Source organism: Syngnathus floridae, chromosome 8 (genome assembly GCF_059516105.1).
Source record: "Syngnathus floridae isolate MCC-2025c chromosome 8, RoL_Sflo_1.0, whole genome shotgun sequence".
Classification (NCBI taxonomy): Eukaryota; Metazoa; Chordata; class Actinopteri; order Syngnathiformes; family Syngnathidae; genus Syngnathus; species Syngnathus floridae.
The window spans coordinates 10,869,152-10,892,500 of record NC_142420.1 but is presented as its reverse complement, the minus strand read 5'-3'; the positions used below and the strand labels follow the sequence as shown (position 1 = coordinate 10,892,500).

General features: G+C 43.1%; 1 protein-coding gene and 1 long non-coding RNA gene across 4 annotated transcripts in view; one reads left to right on the top strand and one right to left on the bottom strand.

Moving 5' to 3' along the window:
- kcnh7b (potassium channel, voltage gated eag related subfamily H, member 7b) overlaps positions 1 to 5,838 on the bottom strand; it is a 26,295-nt gene extending 20,457 nt beyond the window's left edge. Inside the window, exons 1-3 of one of the 2 annotated variants that reach the window (XM_088383144.1) lie at positions 5,632 to 5,838; positions 5,546 to 5,599; positions 5,015 to 5,245 (exon numbers count right to left, since the gene is read on the bottom strand). In XM_088383144.1, the coding sequence (XP_088239270.1) occupies positions 5,015 to 5,245; positions 5,546 to 5,599; positions 5,632 to 5,788 (442 nt within the window). In that variant the 5' untranslated portion in view covers positions 5,789 to 5,838. Of the gene's footprint in view, positions 1 to 5,014; positions 5,246 to 5,432 lie in introns of both variants that reach the window. The other variant, XM_088383145.1, reaches the window with a different exon arrangement.
- LOC148394547 (uncharacterized) overlaps positions 1 to 23,349 on the top strand; it is a 97,491-nt gene that overhangs the window by 38,607 nt on the left and 35,535 nt on the right. The window contains exons 11-12 of one of the 2 annotated variants that reach the window (XR_015859874.1): positions 6,312 to 6,391; positions 12,917 to 13,110. The exons of the other annotated variant lie outside the window; for it this stretch is intronic. This is a non-coding gene — a long non-coding RNA (uncharacterized LOC148394547). The remainder of the gene's footprint in view (positions 1 to 6,311; positions 6,392 to 12,916; positions 13,111 to 23,349) is intronic. 2 annotated transcript variants of the gene reach the window in all.

Below are 23,349 nucleotides of genomic sequence, written 5' to 3'. Positions count from 1 at the left end.
AACAAACTAAGCAAAACAATATTCCACTGTATTTTATTTTCCACCCACTTGCATATTAAATCTTGGCTTGTTTGTCATGATGGACATTTCATTACTGTTGATTCTATTTCCACGATCAATTATTTAAAAGGCCGTGGCGACATGAAGGGATCTTTTCGACAGTGACTCACAGGCCCAAATAATGCTGTAACTACTTTTAATTAATAAGCAATGCACTTGGGAATTGCTTTTTAATATTGTATTGAGCTCTCGCTTCCTACAGTTCATATCAATTTTTTTTTTTTTTAATCAGGCTGTATGATATGATGAATATCATTGACCCCTCCCCCCTGGATATTTCTGGCCACATCTTCACTTCAGTTGAGTGAATTCTGCTTTACATTTCAACTCTCCCTCATTTGACTATGATGTGTTGTGGTTTCATATTAATCTGCATAAGATAATCCGCTTCAGGTAGAAACATGAGTAATAATGTTGAGCCATGTTTTTTTTTTTTTTTTTTGATTGGTCCTCTTCTTCGACGCTTCGACCCAGAGCGCGGCTTTTACACATTCCGGCCACAGATCGTTGCCCGCTAGTGGAGTAATTTAATGAATTATGACGTTTTAGGTCTAGGGCTGTCCATCTTAAGTCAATACGCAATGTTCCCGAGGCGTGAAGGGTGCGAGCTAGCACTTTGTATTGAGTCTTTAGGCCTTGTGGCCATATCCAACATGCTTGCAGCTTCACACAGTGGCCTAATTTCATCTTCAATCAGCGTCACCGCAACCATCGAGGGGATAACTAGCAGTTCAATCCACATTAGGTTTGTGGTGGTATTCATTGAATCGTGATATTTTGCCATGCCATCTTTTATTCTGCTTAATTTAGCACAAATGTTGGCAAATGGAATGGATGATAAAAATTTAAATCCGTGCGCAGAAACTGATTAGGAGAAAGAAAACAGATGGTTTGAAGGGGCATATTAGATTACTTTCTCCAATACAAGCATCCCTGAAGATTAAAATAACTGTGGGTGAACATTCCAAGCCAATAAAATCCAAGGACCCGTGTTGTTATATTTCCCAAACCTCAAAGAAAATCATTTTCTTTTTCCTTTTTGTCAGGGGGAAGACACGGTAAAAATATAGGACTTTTTTTTTTCCCGCAGTTTTCAAGCGGATAATTTAACATTCACATCGAGCTATTGACTCAAATTTAAGCTGAAGCGCTGCGTATTGATGTTCATAGCTATACTATCCAAATCTACCAAAAATATTTAATTTTTTATCCCTTTAAGTCTTGTCTCGGCCAGCTAGCCTGCTAGCCAAATGTCTAGCTAGCTCTTGCTAGCAAAGAGCTATATCTATCTAGCTATCTAGCAAGCCAGCTAATCTCCATCCATCTATCCAATCTATCCACCCATCCATGTTATAAAAGCTTTTACAAAATTAATCGACTTCGACGCGACATCACATTACATCAGACTGCAACAACATCTTTAGCGGTTCAACCCCTAGCCTAAAATCGTCTTACTGCCAGCGCATTCTAAATTCCCTCTTAATACCAAATGCTGTGTATGTGCTTCAGCACATACCGGTTGACACCAAAGAGGGCAGAGGCCAATGAAAAATAGATGCGCTTTTTTTGCAGCTTATGCATGCGTGCGAGTGTGGCTCGGCACACCTTGTGCTTCCAGCGAGTAGCGACCCCATGCTAGCAGAGCGACCCCCTCGGTGGGAAGTCACCTATGAAACCCTGCACCTACGCGTGCCGCATGTCCCAGATCATTCGACGCGGTTAGCTAAGCTACCGCTGTTATGTAGTCATTATCCATTTAACTTCTCTCCGCTGCTCGGTGTCAGCTTCCTTTTGTTAAGACTCGCTACGGCGCAAAGTATTATTACACCCAGTGGAATCCGATACCTTCATAAGGCCATCAAGGGAAAGCATTTATCTCATTGATTATGCATCGTCATTGGAAGAACTTTGCCTATTTTGCTATTCGGGTAGCCTTTCTCGATCATCCGCCGAAAGGCAGAGCAAAAAAACGAAAGGAAAATGTCGCTTCCCTGGGCACGCCTCCGACGTTCCCGATTCTACTCTTTATTTGAAGCGTAAGCAGCTTAACATTTTGCCTCCTCATCGAAAAGAATCGAGGCTTTGTCGCCGCAGATAACGCATCGTTTGGTCAAATCCCGACATCACGTTTTTCCGAGGATTTCCCACAGCACTTACTGAGGAGCGGATAAAAAGGAGCAACACAAAGCAGCCTGTACTTGCTGACATTTAAAGCAAGAGTATGTAATTTGACCTTAAGCCAACACCAGGTCCAGGTTCTTGCAACAAAGAGAATAATGTAGTGTCTACAGTATGTCATCGCCATAGTACGAGGAGATCACTGACTTGAGAGTCAATTAATCGATGACATTGTTGAGCAGCACAGTACAAAAACCTGCGACCTTTTTCGCCCCTCAAACTTGATTTGGAAAAATCCAAATAATTAAAATTGCTACTTAAATGAGATCATAACGCTAAATGTTGTTGTACCTTACGGTAGCATTGTGCAACTTGTTAACCGCTCAATCCCAAGTGTTCAATAAGTAGCCAAGGAAAAAAAGTCAAATAAAAATAACTTCTTTTTTCATGTGTTAACACCCCGTCCTTGGCAGAGGTCCGCGCTCTAATCTAGTTTGATGTGCTTTGTGCCGTAGCTGTGTGTGTGATTTTGATTCGTGACAAGCATTAGACGTAAAGGAGGGGGTCGGCTACAAAAAGATTAACTGATGTGAATGAGAAGTGATTGCTGGAAATGCGTTTGTGAGCGGAAAACGGCCGCCATGTTCCGACCGACTCGAGTCAATACGGTCGATCGCCATGAATCTTTGATTCCGTTTTAGTATAGCGGCCCGTTGCGGCTGCCCGGCTGTCCTCCATACCGCTTTAATGCATTTGCTCTGTAAGCTGCTCATTCCCAGTCAGCGAGCTGACAGCCCCGCCATCTTTATTCATGAGCACACATGCGCTGTCTCAACTCCGACAAGTATTAAGAGTTGTGTGTTGAAGCCGAGGATTCCGAAGCGACAGCCGGCGCTGAAGGTTTCCCGGGCTCTTATCCTCCGTGCTCATGAGCGCATGATGTTAAGATGGAGCGTGGCTCACGCGTGGCGGATTGGAGCGACGGGTGGGGGTGGGGGGGCTGGATTTGAGCACAAGTTGCCAGAAAATCCCACTCGTCAAAAGAAAACCCGAGACGTTTGCGCCTTCGCAAATGGGGCCCCCCGAGCGTTTGGCGTAATTGTCTCGCGTGTTTCCGAGACAATCTATTTCTGCTACGCAGAGCAGCTGGCTCTTGAGTTCCTTTCCTCCTGATTAACATGGAGCGGGGAAGAGGCAAGCCTAGTGGCGGCTGACGCTAGATTAAACATGTATCCGTGGCCTAGAATCTAATCAAACTCACAATTAAAAATTAAAAGAGCTGCCTTTGTATGATTCAATAAAATATAACTGCATTTTCGCCTTAATACTGTACATCACTCTTTGGGGTGTAAACTTACAGTGCTAAATGCTAAATCGTAATATTGAGGGGGGGAAAATCGACACAAAGGCATAAAACAAATGAACGAGCATGTGGCTACTATGTCACGCCGACCACAAAGAAGCTCAAGTGAGAGCACGCCAGGAGGTGGTCAATCTGCGGATTGGTGCCACTGAGCGGCAACATCGCATTAATTCGCCTCTGTGCTGTGCCGTTAGCGCTACGTCTGGAATACAACGAGAATGAACGACAAGCAGCGTTTGAAGCCAAAACATCTTTTGCAAAGCTGCCCGAGCTGGAGCCATCACATGCACGGCAATATTACAGATTAGTCAGATGATCCACGCTCTAATAAAGCTACTGGCTACAAACATGGCTTATAGCACGAATGCTTTCAAAAGCATCGTGGAAAACATAAAACAACGAACGCATCTTTCCTCTTCTCAGGCATATTTTTTTTTCCAAATCTAAAAATGATTTTAAAAACATAACATAATCCAATCATACTCTCACACGGATGCTACTGCTGCCATTCACAGATTGCAGCAGCAAAGCTCTCGAGGACATGAATGGAAGCTTTCATACATTATGTTGCATTCATCCTCCGCTACTGTGCTGTGGAAAAAGTCTTCTGACAATGCTCTGAGATATTCTTCAAACAAGAGATTCATTTGCAATTTGCTGCACTGTCCACTGTTTGTGTAGTTTAAGATGACTGCACTTGCTTTATCTCTGCAAAGGTTACGGAAGCCGTGAGGAGAGTCTAAATATTAGGTACACTTGTCGGTATATTGCGGTGCAGTTGTACATCATCGGAAACTACGACTAAAATAATGACCAGTTGGTTTTATGACTATCTTTCCGACACTCCCGAGCATTATCATCTTTCTATTCTAGTAAAAAAAAAAATTAAATAATAATAAAAAAAAAAAATTTGTTATATTTGTCAAGCAGTTTTACGGCTTGACAATGTTACATCATGAAAAAAAACCCAGCCCCATTCTTGGTCTTTAATATGATACATAAGAATTCACCACACCTGAGGAAAAACAACCAATTGGCGACTGACTTATGAGGTGTCAATCATCAGATCAGATCAGGTGTCAGAAAGTTATTGGCATATCATTTGTTTATTTATCTTTGCCAGCTTACAATTGGGCTTTTCTCACATTTTCATTTTTTTTTTTTTTTGTGCCCTGGCTCAATAACTGCACTTGGTTGCGTACCCAAAGTTGTGTAAGGCCACCAGCAATGTGTCACCAGGGCTCGCCTATCTGGGTGATATCGATGTTCCCTTGTGGGACGTCATCAATGTTTGGGTTGAGAGTAAACGATACTGGCCTTAATAGCGACGCTCCGCTAACAGCGGCAATATCAGATCACTCTCGCAGGGACACCTCATGCCTCTTGTTTCCCACTCAGACCACGTCTGCTCCGTCCGACCGACAGAAGACCTCGCCAGGGTCGCGTGACGTGCGCAAAAGGTCAGCGACTCACCGTCTTTGCGATAGTAGGTGATCTCCACCTTGCGCTCCTCGGAGCCCCTTAGAGCCTGGCCCACCTGGCCTATGGCTTCCTTGTCCGTCTGCTCTCCGTGGAGGAAGTCGCAGGTGCACGGCTTCTGCATGATGTCCGGCCTGGAGAAGCCCGTCATCTCGCAGAAGCCGTCGTTGCAGTAGATGATGGCACAGTTTTCCACCCTGGCGTTGGCTATTACAAATTTACGGTCTGCGGGGGGATTCGGGGGCAGGGGTGAAAAGAAACGTGACCTTGGAGGTGCTGTCTTCCCAAATTATTAAGGGGATACTTTCACCCTTATACAAAACTACAGTCAAACATCCAAAACAGTCATATTCCAATAATAATATTATTTCTTACAATTTGTCATCATTGAAGTATTCCAAATGCTACTTACTCTGCCCCTCGAATTTCCGGATAATTATCCCAAGAAATGTGTTTTGTGGAGCGACGTGTCCTCTTCTCACCGGCATGTTTACTGGCAGACGAAATCTCCCGGGGAGAACTTACAGATGTTGCCAGTTGACGGTGCCTTCTTCTTCCTCCGCAAGCATGCTCCGCTCCGTTCCGGCTCCGGTTCCGCTTCGGCTCCACGCAGCCTCCCTCCCTCCTTCCTACCTTCACTTTAAATGACCTTCCCACTTGTTTTAACCCGCTTGGATGCAGGCGCAAGTGAACGCTTCCTCTCCGACAAGGCGCGCGCACTCGCTCGGCTTTGCTTGATTTAATTGCATTTGGCCGAGCATCTCGCATTTAGGGAGGGGGAGGGGTGAGGGGGGTACGGAGGAGAAAGCGATCCTGGCGCGGTGGCGGTGGAGTGTGGGCGCACGTTCGCGGAGACTGGTCGATGATGCGTCTCAGCTTGGTGACGTCTCTCCCAGGGGGGCTTAGTCGCCTCCACCTCGCCTAGACGACGCCCACCCCGGTGCCGAGGCAGGATTATCTGAGTCTCTACGTGCATCCCTAAAGGAGGGAGAATAAAAGAAAAAAAAAATGAAAGAAAGAAATTACATTAGCAATTTTTGGCATTTGTTTAGCGTGCCAATACTGCCAATACACTTTTGGTTCGCAAACTTTTTACACCAAAGTACCAACCAAAAAAGGTTATTCATTAAATCCAAATGTACTGTAGAGGACCTTAAAAATGTATCGAGCTTTAAAAAAAAAAGTGCTGCAAAAGAAATAGGATGTGTGCATAGCTACAAGATTCATTCTAAACTTAACAAAATGATTTATAGTGAATAATAACCTTTTTTTGTTGTTTTTGTTTTGATAGTGAGTGAGTTTCACCACTTCACCACTAGATGGCAGCAGCAAACGTCGCAAACTCAGGCCACCGTCAGTTCGCAAGTACAGGTGAGGCTTGCGTTTTTTGACGGGCTCCACTCAGTTGTGGGTTGATTTTCTTCTAACCCACGGATCTTAAGTTCTACATGAAAAAAGCCTGAAATTATTTCCAGAAACGTAATAATATAGCATCAATCGATTTTCTTTTACAGGTACGCAAGGTTGAGGGTCGCGAGATAGTGACGCTAACGTTTAGCAATTCCGCGTGAAAAGCTAATGTTAAGATAGCACGCTCAATTCTCAGCTACATACTTTGTAGAAAACTTTCATCTCAGAACACCCATCAGTCTTTCTTTAATTTTGACATTAATGTCGGAGTTTACGCATGTGCAAGACTCAAAAAAAATTTAATCACTAAACATGCTGACATGAATTGAAGTGGTTGAATTTTTTTTGTTTATGCACTTTGGTATGTGCATTTTAAAGGGCTTTGAGGCTTCTTCAATATGAACTGACCCTCTGTCAGGAGTCAGGACACATGCAATTTTGTTGTTTTTCAACCTTTGAAGCATAAACCGGAGTCCAACTGATACTTCAGCTATTATGACCAATACGAGAAATCTCCTTGTTGTGTGTTCCTCACTTGTGGAAACATTGCTGATTGGGGCTGGCAGATGTGCTGACTGGTCAAAGCAAAGCGTGGCCCTGCGTGAGTTGAGGTCTGATATTTACTGAGAGCTTCACATGGGGTAGAAGCCAAACCCCCCCGTGGGGGTGTTGCATGCCCACCCTGGGAGACGCATCCTGTCCACTTAGTCCAGCGTGGTCGCTCATTTCACTGTTGTCTCCTTGAATTAGTGCCAACGTTATGTTTTCGTTTCATCCGCCACAGCTTTTTACTTTGACTTTAAGTCTGTCGACTTCAATTTTGAAAGAAGGATATATATTTTGTCTCAGTTGGGCGGAGAAACTCAGTGTGTTGTACGTACTCTGGACACATTTTCTGGAATAGGCTCGTGACAAAAAAAACGGTAATTAGTAGCTTAATCCACTCGAAATGGCTTGGCAGGCGCTCCAGAAATTCAACTGTTTGTACACAGGCCATTAAAAAAGTCAATTTTGCCCGATTATGCCCTTGTTAGTGCTTTGTGGGTGTTTAAAAGCGCATATGCTCAATGAGTCATGTTTGGAGAGGACCGTATCTGCAGTTCACAGTCTATGAGGAGAAGACCTCGGATGAGCCATTCACTCCACCCGCAAAAGAACATTTAGCCCAATTCCATGCGGTTTTGATCCTTTCAAATGAAGGAAGATGCAAGAAAATGTGCAGTGTGGTGTACAGCAGAAAGCTTGACAATGATGACAGCGTTTGCTTTTCTCTGCATCCATTAGTAGCAATTACCCCGTTGTCTGCTTGTCCTAGTTTGGAGGAGTTCTAAAAGGATGGCACTTGAGTGAAGTTTTTCCGACGGATGGGAAGGGAGCGGTGCATTACTCTCTGCATAATGTTGCACTTTGGAATCCTAATGGGAAAGTTTGTAGATAGCAGGTGCAGCTCAAAATGTGAACGTGGATTTGTCAAATTATATGTTGTCTATTCTGAACTGTAGAAAAGCGGCAATAAAAGTAGCGCTTTGACGCCTTATTTGTGCCTAGGAATTATGGCGAAGCGATTTGACGCGGTTCATTTGGACAAAAGTAGTTATTTGGTGTTGTCCTGGGGCATTTTGGTCAAAAGTCAATTCCAGATTCTTTTTTTTGGAGACAAAAGTAATCTTTTGCTTTGTTGAAGTGAGTTGAGGAGCTCCATGTAGAAGAATGTCATGCTTTGCATTTTTTCCTTAGTCGTTCTACTTCAACTGAAAAATCTGAGGTTGACATATCAAAGCAATCGCGCTCGACCTTTAAGGTTCCCTTGCACTTGAACGCACCGTCCTTCCCTGACTTTCAGGCTTACTGTATGTTTGTTTTTGAATCAAAAAAAAAAAGCCCACCACTCATTCATTCACTCAGTCATTCATTCACGGCGCATAATCTCTGGGAATCTAGAGCAATTTGAAAAACAGCAGCCGCCAGCCAGCCAGCAGTGGAAAACACAGCGCGAGATCTAATCCAGGTCTCACGACAGTGACTCGCTGTCTGTTTGTCTGTCTGTCTGTCTGTCTGTCTGTCTGTCTGTCTGTCTGTCGTTCTGTCTTTCGCTCAAGCTGCGCTGCGGCTCCCTCAATGCGCACGGGGCTTACTTATTGTCCATTACGGGCCCAATAATCCAGCAATGTGAAACACTAGAGTGCTATTGCTGCTTTTTGTCGCTGTAGCCACCGCTGCGCCTCACCCCATATGCCGCTGTACACGTTTTTCCACCATCTGCCCTCAATGAGGAAAAATAGAGCAAAAAAAAACCATCCTGCACTTTTGGCTTAGTGACTTAACTATATCATTTAATCTGCAGGAGAGGTCAGTGCTTTGTCCCAATTGAAAACACCACAACTGCCGTGCACAATACAATCCAAATAAGTTTAAAATCGCTACGACGGAAGGAATCTTCTATTCGTCCCTGCACGGTTTTGACGTGAGAGCCTACGGCTAAACATTCCATTGCGCCGCCAATTACTTATTCAGGGACGCCACGCAAAGGGCACCAACGGTGAACCTTTCCCCTGAGTAACGCATCACCAATATGAATTATTAAAATGCTGCCAATTAAAAAGCCCAAGCTTTCTTAAAGCGCGACCATTTTGTATCTTCTTGATGACCTTCCGATTTGACTGCGGTTTTATCGCCGGCGGGCTCTCCCCTTCTTCTTTGCTACGACTGTTGATGAAAATTTGAGTCTTGGGACATAATTGCTTTAGAAGAAAACTACATTGCTTGTTATTAATAGCACTTGAATTAGCAGCAGATAATGATGAGTCACAATCCCCAGACAGTTCTCAAAGCACGGAAATGTCTCGGTGGCTTTTAATCACCTTCCTTGGTGTGGCGATTGCCGTGTAGGGAGCAGACTCGAATGTAGATGGCCTCATTTTTTCATGTCTTCATCCTTCAGAGAGCAACATATGATATTTTGTCGGTCAGTAGGGAACACTGCTAGACAGCAAACAAGTCCTTCCAACTCTTGACTTGCCGAATGAGGCTCAATGCAGCGAGGAGCTCATTTTATGTTGTCCTCCTTGTGATCAGTTGCCATGGAAACTGATGTACTCCATTGGTGTGCATCTGGCTTCCAACTCCTGGTAGACTTCTTTTAATTGTTCTTTGTTGTACTTTTGGATTTTGTATTGTGATTCTTTGGCCAGCCTCAGATCCAATACAAAATGTGTTCTATGACGTATATATTAATTGCGATTGTACACAAACGGTGGAGCAACTCATGTAGACAGGTTACACCCACCCATCAACACCTCTAGGACGAGGTCAGTCAAAGGTGATGGCATCGTGTACGGCATCTCATTACACCGCGTAGCTGGTCGTAATATCAAGGCTGAGCAGTTACAGCAGAGCAATGACCTAGGAGTGTGTTTTCTGCCTGAGCTGATTAGGAGAGACTAACCTCGATTATATTGCTCTTTGCTGTCATCCAGCTCGCGTGAGATACTCACACAAGGACATACATCAAGTCTCTAGAGGGTGACCCGTAAACAAATGTGCAACGTAAGCAACTCTTGCGCAAGCTGTCGTGCAACTCATGCTCAACATTCACCCAGAATGTTTAATGACAAAAACAGCAGTGGGGATGGGAATTTCTCATAATTTATTTATTTATTTATTATTTATCTATTATATTTTATTTAAGGCTCTCCTCATAACTTTTTTGCAAAGGGTCAAGGTTTGTCTGTTTACCTTTATTGTGGCTGACTAAGCATTTTTCCTAATGACTATCCCCCTGTGCTCCTTCTCTCTCTGATCTGCATGATCAATCGTCGGTCTTATCAGGGGACGACGATGCACCAAAAATAACACGGAGCCCTTTTAATTATTGAAGGTAAAGGAAAGACGAGGAAGCCCTAATTAGCCCGGAGGACAGCGCGCACGGAGCATCTCCGTCCAGTCGTTCGAGGTCGTACACCGAGTTCAAACCGAGGGTGACTCATTGCGAATTTAAAATAGCGTCATAATGGTGTTTCACTTTCGAGCCGTGAAGTATTTTTGCCTTGTTTCCTTCGATATTTACGCCATTATAGGTACTTTTCACCTCTGTCAACAATGTTAACCTCTGAGGCGTCAACACTTTTATTTTATACCACATACTGCAATTTTTGCTACAGCTGCACAGGAAGGCAATAGAAAAATGTATTTCTTTGCTTTGTATTATCAGGGTGACATGATGATAGCAAATGAAACTGAATCTGAAAACATAATATGCTCAGTTTTAAATTCCAAGGGGAAACGGGAAACTAATACAGTATTACCCACAAAGCTGTCAAAAATAGATCTCTGCTGACACCTAGTGGTTCAGAAGCCAAATTACATTGTATAGTTATTTCATAACCATCTGACTAGAATATGATTCACTTTAGGTATTATAACGATGAATATTCTTTTTTATTATTATTATGGTTCATTTTATTGTATTATTAAACTGCCTGAGCGCATACAACACGACTGGAACAAGTTAAACATATTAAAATATTTAATGATACAATATTTGAATAAAGCTCACTAACAAAATAATAGTAATGATAATAAAATAATACAGTATTAAAAACTTGAAAACACGAAAATAGATTAATTGTCTGAATCAGTGACATGAAATAAGACGAATCGGAGCAAATATCGCGTTATTCTACTTCGGGAACTGCCTGCAGGAAGCTGGGCATTCAAACAATGGCTGGTTGAAAAAGTCACCTTGTAACCAGAAGGGGGCACTTTTGACCAAGTTAAGGCTCACCAATCGTTGTGACGTCTATATTAACATTGCCAATTCAATTGAGTGCCCTCTTGAAAGTAGAACTATGGAAAATTACAGTGGAATTTCATTTTCCAGACCCACAAAATCTTTGAAAGCCACAAATTGATCAAAAAATTGAAGGCATTTTCTTTTGATTAAAATTAATATTACCTAAAATATTCAGCATGTACCTGGGGAAAAAAATTCTACTATAAACATATCTATTAATTTAGGGTTTTGACTATTTTATAGTCACATTTTTAGTTTACTTTGCCATTACAGTTTGACTGGATTAGCTAACAATTAATTATGCACCGTAATACCAAAAGCTTTAACGTGTGCAACATTTGTGCAAAAAAAATCCAAAATAAAATGCCTGTATAAAATATAATAATATATATAAAAAAAAATAGTTGACACGATTCCCTCAAGCATTTTGACCAAATTGTAGATGTAGAAAATTGATTTGTCTTTAGGCAGCATTGCTGGTTCCAGAACACATTTGTGTGTCAACTTCAGTAAGACTCGGCAATCGCTTCAAATGCTAGAATAAATAGGAGAAATTGAGCAATTGGGAATGATGTTTGCTTTCAAAAATAACACTGTGCCGACCGCAGTTTTGGGAGCCTGCGGAAGAATCGTGGGACCAAAAAGTTCCTTGCTGGCAGAGGGCTTAATAGACAAACAAAAGTTCCGTTGAATGAGTCGGAGGGAGAAAGTAGGGAGGAGAAAGGAGGGTAAGAAAGCATTGTTAAAGGGAAAGTCAAGTCAAAAATGTTCTTTAGCTCCTGCTAGTCCAAACAAGCTAATCTGATTTGTATTGTGTTTGTGGAATATGAATGAAGCCACCTGTTTTTGGTCATATCAGGGGACGGCCATTTTGCCTCGTACTTCCAGATGACGTCACAATGCCTAAAGGGCTCACCTGATTACATTTTTTTTTTTTTTTTTTAAAAGCACACCTCTAGCGTATGCACTAATGCAAAGATGACAATTTGACGGATGGACAAACAGACAAATGTATGGACAGACTGAGGTTGAGCCAAGGTACTAAATAATAGATGACAAACTGTTGCACGGTGTAAGACGTCGAGATGGACAAGCGACCGGGCAGCGGCCGGACAGAAAGACGGACGGCTTGAGAAACGACAATACTTGAATCTGGTCTGCGATGAGGGAAGGCGGACGGCGGTAAAAGTCATCCTTAAGTGCGGCGAGCAGGGCTGCTAGAAAGTCGTTCTTGGCGCCACACCTATGTAACATTCATACCGTTTAAATTATGAATCACAGTAAGGAGAGCTGTGTTCAAAGCTGATGAATATTTAAAGGATGGAGTATACAGATCATCATATTGACAGAGCGGGAATATTAATGTCCTCCTCCCTGAGTCTGATTAGAGGTTAAGTCGAATGCAAACTGCATAATTCATTGTCATTCTTGCGGGATTTTTTTTTTGGTGCCTTCTGATTGGGCTCATCATCTCAGGTGTTCGGAGACAATCGACCGAGGCTGGAAATTAGTCTTTGCCGACTTGTTTGGTGCAGCAATTTGGCTTTAGTCTTCCTGAGCGTAGCGTGGCTTCGGTTAGCTAGCTGGTTAGTCAGCCTAGCCCCGCGCAGGTGAGAATGTCTAACGGTGAAGAAATCAATATGATGTAAATTATTAAGAGCTCAGGAATGCATCTGACCCCTACTGTCTTGCAGCAGGCTGGGCTCTGAAGGCTGGCAGGTGGACGCGAGCGCCGACTCCCCCCTCTAACACTCATTAGTGGCTGGGAGCCGAGGCTCCTTGCGAGTGGGAAGGCAAGGATCACAGCGGGGAAGTGATGGCCCAGGCCTCTCGCAGCCCGGCTCAGCCTTCGCTCAGGCTCTGCCAGCCTCTCCCTGGAAGCTCATTAGTAAGTGCACTGATGCATAAGAGCTCGTCATTAGCGCCGTTTCCCCCCCTCCCACCCACACACCACAACCCGTATTTCATCCAGGCCCCCCCATCCCCGACACCGTGTCTGATCCTCGAGACCGGTGGCAGTGCTGGTTTGAAAAGAGAAATCCACTTTACCGCCGTCTAGACATATGCTTATGTTGCTGTAGCTTTAAAGGTGCCCTCACGTCATAATCCAATTTTTTCGTACTTTTATGCATATTGTGTCAAAATGAGTCTTGAATATCACGACTACGATTTGCGGATGCCGCAATAATCGATACAAAGTAAAAGCCTTGCAAAATGATGGGAAAGAAATTCGGACGCCATTGTGACGTCATCCATAATGAATTTTTAACTAATAATTACACAGTAAATGAGTTATTTTCGACCAATGAAAATAGCTTGATCATACCCAACCCAAATTATTTTACAAAGTCAGTAAATCTTAACAAACATTCTTTTTAACTGATAAAGGGAGACCTTTAATAAAAGAGGTTGGGGGATGAGGAAGTGATGTGTCAATTTGGAGTCTTGGAAATCGAGTCCACATATAGCTTTTCAAACCGCCGAGTAAACATTAGTTCTTGACCAAGACTTTGGCTCGGTGCCCCTTTTTTTTTTTTTCTTCTTCTTCTTCCTTCCACCACGGTTGGGTTTGATCTAGGGTATTTGCTTTTGCTGCCGGCCAGATCCCCTCAGCACCTGATAGCCGCCCAGGCTCGGAGTAAATAAGATCCCGGGCCCAGGTCTCTTTTGGGGCTGCTGGGTAAATAAGCTCTCTGGTGTGTGTAGTGTGCCTGGCAGCAGGGTGAGCACTGGTGTGGTGGCCTCCAGAGACAACCCTCTTCCTCCTCCTCCTCTTCTCTTTTTTCTATATCTAGCTTATTCACACTGCTATCACACATACACACTCCCAGTATATGACCACATTTGACCGTGAATCCATTTTTGATGAACTGAAAAATAAATACACGAACTAGCATTAGGTACATTAGCAGCGACAAAATGTAATCTTTTTTTTTTCAGCGGCATACATTATTTTTGTGCTTGTTAGCGGAGGCGTACAACCGCCATTATATGCTGTACTGGCAGCTAAATCAAAATATTACAGCTTTTGTTTTGGGGCTGCAGCAATTGTTGTACACTATCTTTGGCCTGGAGATGAGCTTAAAAATTTAATTTGTAAAAAAATTATGATGGTGATGATAGTAATGGTGATGAATATTATTAAATAATGTCATAAGAATAATAAAAATAATATATAAATAAGATAACATTTACCCCAATATAACATGGTTCAGTAATATATATATATATGTTTAAATAATCATAGTATTGTCATATTTATTCATTTATTTATTTATTTATTTATTTATTTATTTATTTACAGATTTTAGTGCTGGTCTACCTAATAAGTTCAAGTTCATTCCCTCATTTTTTCCCGCTGTACAGGTGGACATGGGGTACTAATAAAATGTAAAGTAATTAAAAGTGTAGAAACATCACGTAGGACAAAGCTCTCATCTCGGAGGAACACTTTGGCATTTAGCACGTCTTTTAATGTCAGAAAGATAAATGATAATGATAGCACCTGTAATGACGTGATTGCGTTCCTGATGGTAATCTTCTAAGCCCACAAACAAATGGATTTCATATACTACGGAAAGATTAAACAATTTACCACCTGATGTCTCCATGACTTATTAAAACAAAGAGCGGTCACGGGAGACCGGCAAAATATTGTTGTCTTTATATTGCTCAATGCATTGTGCCTTGTGAGCGCTCCTGTAACGTTTCACGGAAAAAAAGAGGATTATTTTGTTGAAACGGATTTACTGTAAAGCCACACAAAGTCTGCCTTTGAGTCTTTATTGGATATCACCGGTTTCAAGCTTCAGGTACTAGTTTGCTCTTTGTCCTCTCTTGTAAAGCAGTCCGGCACACCAGACTGTCACGCTATTAATGGTTTTCCTCGTTATGACTCGATCAATTGGTAAAACATTATTAAGTTCCCTTTATTAGACCACCTGCGCAGCAAAATAGAGCTACTTTTAGCCTGTCTGAAAAAAAAAATCTCAGTCCACTTTTTGTGACCAAATTTTACACCAACTGTTGACATAACAGATCAGTAGATTTGTCCCACGGTGTCACTCAACCGCCGTAACGAGGGCTTTGCCTTTGTGAAAGTTTACTGAGTCAACTCTCATCATCTTAATGTGATGTGGCGCCAGCCATGCTGGATGCCCCACCGCCAATTAATCCAGGTTGTAACTCTCAGACTCCCGCTGCCCACATCCGCCGTTGATGGTTTTTGGTTCCGGGATCCTCAGTAAGAGGCAAGAAGTTCTTTTCTGCTCCGTCATATTATTTCTCGATTGCTGGCAATTAGTCAAAGCAGGCGGGCCGAGAAAACGACAAGACGGCGATTGCAAAGGCACGTGCGTTATTGGCTCACACGCCCGCCGAAAGCCCCGACAATGTTTGTTAACCCTGAGGGTCAGCGCTGATTCACTAGCGCAGGAAGGAAAACAAGATTTATGTAGCGCAAATCAATAACCGGCTCGACTTTTACCACTGTGGAGTGCAAAAAGCAGGCACTTCTCTCTATCCGTCTAACGTGACACTAATGTGTTTTTATTTCTGCTTAACCCGGCAAATGATGAATCGGTCGGAGGGAGACAGTGAGAGGCAGGCCGCCCTTGATTGGTGGGGCGACACAAGGCGACACGCCGAGGCTGATGCGGCGGCGTGTCGCGAAGGCAATGGCCGATCAGTCTTTAGGCGTCCCGCTGGGAGTTGTTTATCCACCCTTTGAATGCAAACAGCAATTTACATCCCATCGTCCAGCGTGAATCAAATAAACTAATGATGGCGTTCTTAAGTGGCGAGCCCATTCATCGCCGCCCTAAGTAAATTAGACCCAATTCACTTGCCGGAGTTCTCCTCCTCCAGGAGCCGTTCATTCAACTGAGGTTCTCTTTATTCTCGGATGTGATTGTGTGAATGTTGAGGGCGCTCGTGCATCCAACCGCAAAATAAACGTAAATGCTGCCACTCAAGCGTTACGGCTAACGTGCGTCCTACCCAAAAACTATTGCGTAATTCTTTGTCTCTTAAGCATTTGCACATTGACAACATACTTAGCATGAATGCTAATGCTACCATGGGCAATTACTGTATTTCATATAAATAGTAAATTGGCTCATGATGATCTAATTTACATGTCTTAACTGTATCATTTAGGTTGATATTGTAATCACGATTTATTAACACGATTATTCTTGGATTTCCAAACTTTGGATTTATTCAAAACTTTATTAATATAAGAAAACTGGAAGAAAAATGTCCACGTATTCTGTTAGCGCTGCACCCTGCGACGAACCGTGTAGTGCGTCAGTCCTTTGTTTTTATTTCCTCTCAGTTTCTTTGTCAGCCAAACACTAAAGGACGCACACCTGGCGGGAACACAGCACGCGGCGTTAATGCGCGTCCAGTCGGGAGCCTCCTTTTTACAAGCTGGCAGGGCAATAATGTAAAAAGTGTTTCCCGTCTCCCCTGCTTACGCCGCTCAGAGGGCCAAATTGGAAAGTGACGAGAGTGACAAGTAGTGTTGCGCGAGCGGCCACAATAGGCCGACCCAGCCGGCTGCCAAGCTCTATTTCAAGGGTTGCATTCCAATTGATTAGGGTGCTTGTGAAACAAACGCCGCTGACAGAAACGAGACTACGGCCATGGCAACTGCTGGGCAGCGTGCCAGCGACTGGCTCTTTTGCTCACGGCGCTCTCACTTACTCTCTAATTCACACATTAGTGACACATTAAGGACACCCACAATGTGGCCACCGGGACCATTCTTGTGCGTGCGTGTACTCGTATGTTTGACTTGAAATCAATTCCGGGACTCACCAAAAGCCTCTTTGCAAAATTCTTTGGCACCTCAAGGAGGGATATTTGCGCCAATGCCAGCGTGTGCTCAGTAACGCCACACAGATGCTGACAGCACAAGTTCGGCGTTGTCATTGGCTTAGGCGGGATGGATGCATTCAAACGCGGTGAGCCGCACATGTTTTGGAAACTAGTTCTCCATTAGTTTAACAAAAAAACAACATGTGTATTCGTTGTGTACTTTGGCCAAAGTCATTAAAGTAGTGTCAATATGTGGCATCTTGGTGCCAAGAAACGGTCAAAGTGAGTTGAGGAGTTTTATTTGGACAAAAGTAGCACTTTGTTGCTATCTTGTTGATTGTTAGTGCCAAATAACAATTATTTAGAGTGCTGACATTTTGTGGCATTGCGGTGCCAAGATGCTGTGCATTGAAGAGCTTCATTTAGACAAAAGCAGTGATTCGTCACCATCTCGCGGCATCAACATGCCTTGTTTTATTTTTATTTTTCAAATCTAAAATATTTCTATAATATTAATTGACAAGGTCAAAGAACAATTTCGCTACATTTGGTCAGTTTTATAAATGTAAAATTTAGTTTAAGCTATCGTTTTTTTTTTTTTTTTAAAGGCACTCCATGTGATTTTTTTTTTTTTTTAAAAAGTTGTCTATCTATAAGAACCTTGGTACACCCACAGAATATGTCCAATTAAAAATCATATTGTGTGGCAACTGTCTTTGTGTACATTAACGACATGTACGTTCGTTCAACCATCCCCGCCCGCCGCTTATTGCAAGGTGCCGATGAGAATCGGATGAACCGTCTGAGCCGCAGGGTCATTGTTGTAGAAAAATAAAAGAATATGCACAATTTGCATTTTAATGAGCAAGACAATGAGTATAAAACAAACTGTTGAACAGTAACTCTCACAAATGAAGCCGCGGCTTAATTAAAGCCATCGGATGTCTCATCAACACGTACTCGGACGCATTTGTAGATCATTATTTCATCAGAAACACTCCAAGGTGCTTTTTTTTATTTTGCCGCCGCTGCCATTCCGTTCGTTTGCAAATAAGCTTTGATTGTGACGTGTGAGTCACTCGAGCGTAAAATGGACGACGCGAAGGCCTGCGCCAAACAAAATGCTGTTCAATTAAAAATGGAAGTAATGCTATTCCATATAATGGGGGGCATACGTAAAGTGACAGAAAGGCACAATGGCTCATTCACTCCCGCTCTGTCATTTACTTAATGTTGCTCTTTAAAACACTTGCCCGTTCAAATTTGCCATCATAATCCCCGTGACAGAGGACATTAATTATGTTGCTTGGCTGATTGCTGTTTCTTCACAACATCTTTGATTAAAATTTCACACGTTGTAATAATGTGCTTCAGCGTTAGGGGCTGTGAAATGTACTAAAAGCCCGCGAGTGAATTTATATACAGACATACAAAAAGCGGCAAACTTTATTGACATTTACATCGCAGCATATTTTAGCGAGGATTTTGTGCAAATGAGATCAGCGACAAAGCAGCGGTAACTTCTCTCCAGACAAGTGGGTTTAAATTTCATGTTTGGGAAGTTTAATTAAGCAATAGATTATGTTTTGAAAGGAGCGTTCTCTTTAATGAATCCCCAAAGAGCACAGATAAACACTGCCATGCTATCAAAGCATTCATCTCTTTAATGGATGCGAAAATTGGGGATGCAAATAGCTTGGCGCTGTGACACTTATGTAACCTGCGTGATACATAAACTTTCAATTTTTTCCACTAATGGCTGGCCAATTTGAAGATAGAACTTGAAATACTGTAAACTAACTAAGAGTAGGAGGAGGACATTGTTGCTGTTGTTGCCATGGAAACCTCAGATCACATTCTTTGCTAGGCCAGCCTGGACACTTCTCATTTGGTGTTAGCATTAGCATCGGTGATAGCATTCCGGTTCATGAGGTCCTTGGCAGCAAGATGTAATATTTGCTTTTGTTTACTAAATGAAGCTCCTCAACTCACTAGAACAGTTCCAAGATAACGGCAAAGCACTACTTTTGTCTAAACTAAGCTCACTCAAACATTGTTCCTTGGTGCCGAAATGCAACAAGATGTCAATCGGCACTTTAATTGCTTTGGCCCGAACACAAAAACAACAAATGGCAACATCTTTTTTACCGATCCCCATCTCACGTTAGAGCGAGCCAACTTTGAAGATAAATATACAGCAATCTGTCCTGTGAGCTTTTTGGAAAAGGATGTTTGGCCGTGCCTTTCTATTGTGCGGCGGCGAAAGCACTCCAGAGCCAGTGAACCCTCGCTCGCGGTGTGATGGAGGAGAGCTACGTGCCCGACTCTCCCCTCCGCTGAGCCGGCTGTTGTTTATCCCCGTAATGTCCATTTTATTGGGAATCTCAGCCAGCCTTCACACTACCCGCTGTGCTCAGCAGTGTGGAGAAGCCAGCGCCGGCAGAGTGCCGGTCAGCGCCTGTCAATCACCATCACAAGGATCAGTTGGCAGCCATCAAGCCGGAGACGCCGCACCAATATGTTGCCCGTCTTCCATCTTTTTTGTGTTTGCGCTGACCCGACGGGGCGCCTCGCTGCCGGCCGCTCGTCGCGTTTTGCTCGTATTTAACATATTGTCGAGAAGCCGAGGAACAAAGGCGGCTGCGGTGTTTGAAATAAGGACAAAATGTATTATTTTGATTGCCCGAGGGAGGCCCGCGATGCTGCCATCTTTGTATTGGAGCCTATAAAGACGAGGCCGGCGCCGGTGAAGAGAGCAGTCAGAGGTGATCGAAGGAAACATGACAATACGCGGCGCTCGCTGTCAAACAAACAGCAAACATTGATTATATCATCTTTACCCGCACCTGCCCGCTGTTTACCTGACACGAGGTAAACACCGCTCGTACTGGACACTTCTTATCTGCATTTCATTTGGCGCCTCGCCCTCGGTATATGTCGGGCTCTGACCCGTTCCCGCCGATAATTTCCTCCATCGCATTCAGTGCAGAGTCCGCCGCAGTCGGCTTCATTACAGCCAATATCTTAAATCACCTCTCGTGTGTTTCCCAACAGTTTGGGGCCCGGTCTCCTCTGAACGGCGGTCATTTAGATGTTCCGTCGCTGATTGCGAGTGCAGGTGGTAATACATTAAGGGACTGAGACAGCCCGTGGCACAGCGCTCAAAGACCTTTCTCCATTTGCGCTAAGTTTCCCCTCATATTCGGAGGCATGCCTTCTAATTAGGGAAACGCGTTTGACTATGGCCGTATTCATGTGGGACGGCTCACTTTAAGTTGTCCGACAAGGTTGTTTTACATCGCGTATACTCTAGCGGGTCAATAGATGATGGCGAGGTCGAGGGAATTTCAAGAATAAATTGTACATTAATGAAAGCAGAGAATGGCCGCGCAGATCATTTACTGCTTTTTTTTCCCCCTGTCATCGTAGTTTAAGGGGACGTCACGACAAGTGATGCCATGTTGTGACGCGAGTTGACTTCTATATTCAAAAACAGGAAATCAGATACGTAATTTCAATCCTTCCCTGCTCGTTAAAATGCCGTTATTGCTCAGTGAAGTGGATTTGAAATCTGATTGGTTAGAGAAACAGTTTTGCTGTGAATATCATTCAAACTGCATGGGCCAGCACTTGTGAAGGCCCTGGGCAGATTACATTGACATAGCAACACAGAGAGACTCAAATCTGATTGGACGGGAAAAAAAAAACACTTACAAACTGGAAACAATATTTTTTTTATTGTTTATTTTTTAATTTTTTTTTATAATTGGTACTATGACCAAATGAAGACAATCAACTGCAAAAAATAAATGAATAGAATTTCACACTTCCTATATTAGCATTTAGGCTTTACGTGTTGGTGAGCTCTTTTATCATTCTCTTTTTAAAAAGAAAGAAAAAAAGAAAGTCACTATTTGAATCAGAGTGCGTTTTACCACTCGATGATGAGCTCTTCTTGCAGGTAAAGCTTCAAAAAGCCCCCTGGTCCATTTCCATTCTAGCTTCCAGCGGTGTGAGTGCTATGACAGCCTCTTGGGGCCAAGGGATTATCGAGATCAGGCCTCCCCCAGCTCTACGCCTCTGGCCTAGCCCGTCAAGATGGCCCAGTCGGTGCCACAAGCCCCCCCTCCCTCCTCCCCCCCAGTGCCTTACAGAAGAGCCCACCAGGCGCACAGAGAGCAAAGAGGCACAGGGGACCCCTCTAATTGTCCATGCTCTGGGCAGCTCTCGGGCAAGCCGGTATGAAGAAGGCTACGCCGTCTCTAGGCTGCTCCATCGCTCAGCGTTGGGAGACACTACGAACTGTACATCTGCTCTCAGGCTTTAGTTGCTACAGTTGTCTGAAAATTTAGATTTTTTTTTTTTTTTTGGTATTCATGACAGGGTGCTCAGGTTAGTCAAAGCTTGAGTTATGGCAGGGTCACATTTCCACTGACTTGAATGACTTTATGAAATCTTCAATGTGAGGCAAAATTTTCGTTTTGCATGTCATCAAAACTTCCTGAATAGCATAATCGGGGATGAAGTGCTTGGGGGATTCCGCACGCTTTTCACAAAAGTCTGTCTGGAACTCAGTTAAACCGGAGCGGATTTAACTTTGAACAATATTGCATGCAAATTAAAAGTGTCATTCAGAATTTTTTTAATTTGTTAAAAATATTATATAAATATATATTTATATAAATATATAAGAATATTAATAATAATATATAAATATTGCATGCAAATTAATACGTGTTGTTCAAATTTTTTTTGAAAATTTGTTTAAAATGACCCCATTGCCAGACAGGAACACTACAAAAATTACGACAAAACAGCTCACTGCCTATTTTATCCCCATATAAAGCCTTTTACTCACTCCTAAAATAAGATCTCACACACGCATCCATTGCACAGAACGCCATCGATGTTGCTTTGAGGAAAAGGAAATGACTTTTAATTGGATGGCTAAGGAGCTTGCGCAATACGATGTGGCTAATGGCCAGCTGAAGCGTACGCGGTAATTACAATCATTTGTCAATCTTTTAAAACTTGATGCATACATAAATGTTATTGTGGTGCATAATTGCTTTTAGTTCCATTTGGCTGATCATGCATTCAGATTGCCACAGCTGTCTTGTCACGCCACCGCCGCCTCCTGAGTTTCAACTCTATAAACGATATCATTCTTTCTTGAAATCATCCCACGCGCTCCAACGCCGCCCGTCAAGCCCGGTGGCCGCCGCGCCTGCCCGTGCGCGCATCCGAAGGGATAGCAAGCGAGGTGAAAAAAGACAGGTGCGACAAACGCGAGAATGCAATCCGAGGATGAATGGGAATCCCGGTGCCGTTCGACATTCGTGCCCCCCTTCTCGTCTGGCCCCCACTTCCTTGTCAGTCCTCCAGATTCCTGCGCGAGGCTAAAGGCAGCTTCATTTTGCCGGCTTTGACACGCTTTGACACGCTTTGATTGCAGGCTGTACTCACAGCACTAATGTAGCAATTATTGTGGCCGTTTTAAATGCACGCCATTATTGATTGAATCCGTAAATATTCATATAAATATATAAATATCCTCCGATTCAGTCGCTCGACTGAATTCTATACTCCATTTTTCCTTTTATGTTCCAAAAACATGATTCTGAAAAGCATTGGTGTGAATATGGCCATTAAATGGCCATATTTCGCCATTTACGGCAGAAAAATCATCATATTTTGTCTATAATTAATTTGCTAACATTTTTCCCATTTAATATTGAGATTGGTATAGTAAGGTGAGATAGGTAGATTTTTTTTGACCCCTTTAAAGGAGTGGGCGTGTCCTTCCCGTCCATTCAAGCAAAACGCCCTAAATTTGATGTTAGCCATGTGCGCCATTGTTGTCCAATAGCGGGAGCGAGACACCGGCTCCTATCAGGGTAATTATTGCGCGCGCATAATAAAATTCTCTTTTCATAAGGTCACTACCAAAGTGTAATTAAAAAGGGCATTATAGATTATTTTGATTGACGCAATTAAAGCCAAAATGTAATTAAACGGGGCGCTAATAGCAGTGTTGGTCAACAGCATTTGTTTTGACGAAGGGATTTGCGTGACCCCCCCCCCCCGACACGGAAAAGTGAAAATACGCTTTCCATCGATGCTCCATTTTGTTCAGCTGCTCTGAAAGTTTGAATGGGACTTAATGAAATCTTTATCAAGAGTGATCATTGTTAGTAAGAGCTTGATTTGAATTATTATCTTTCTCCGTGTGGCGCATTAATGAACGGCTAGCATCGGCGGCAGCGGCGGTTTGTAATTTTCTTAAATTGGCCGCCTTATCGCCAGT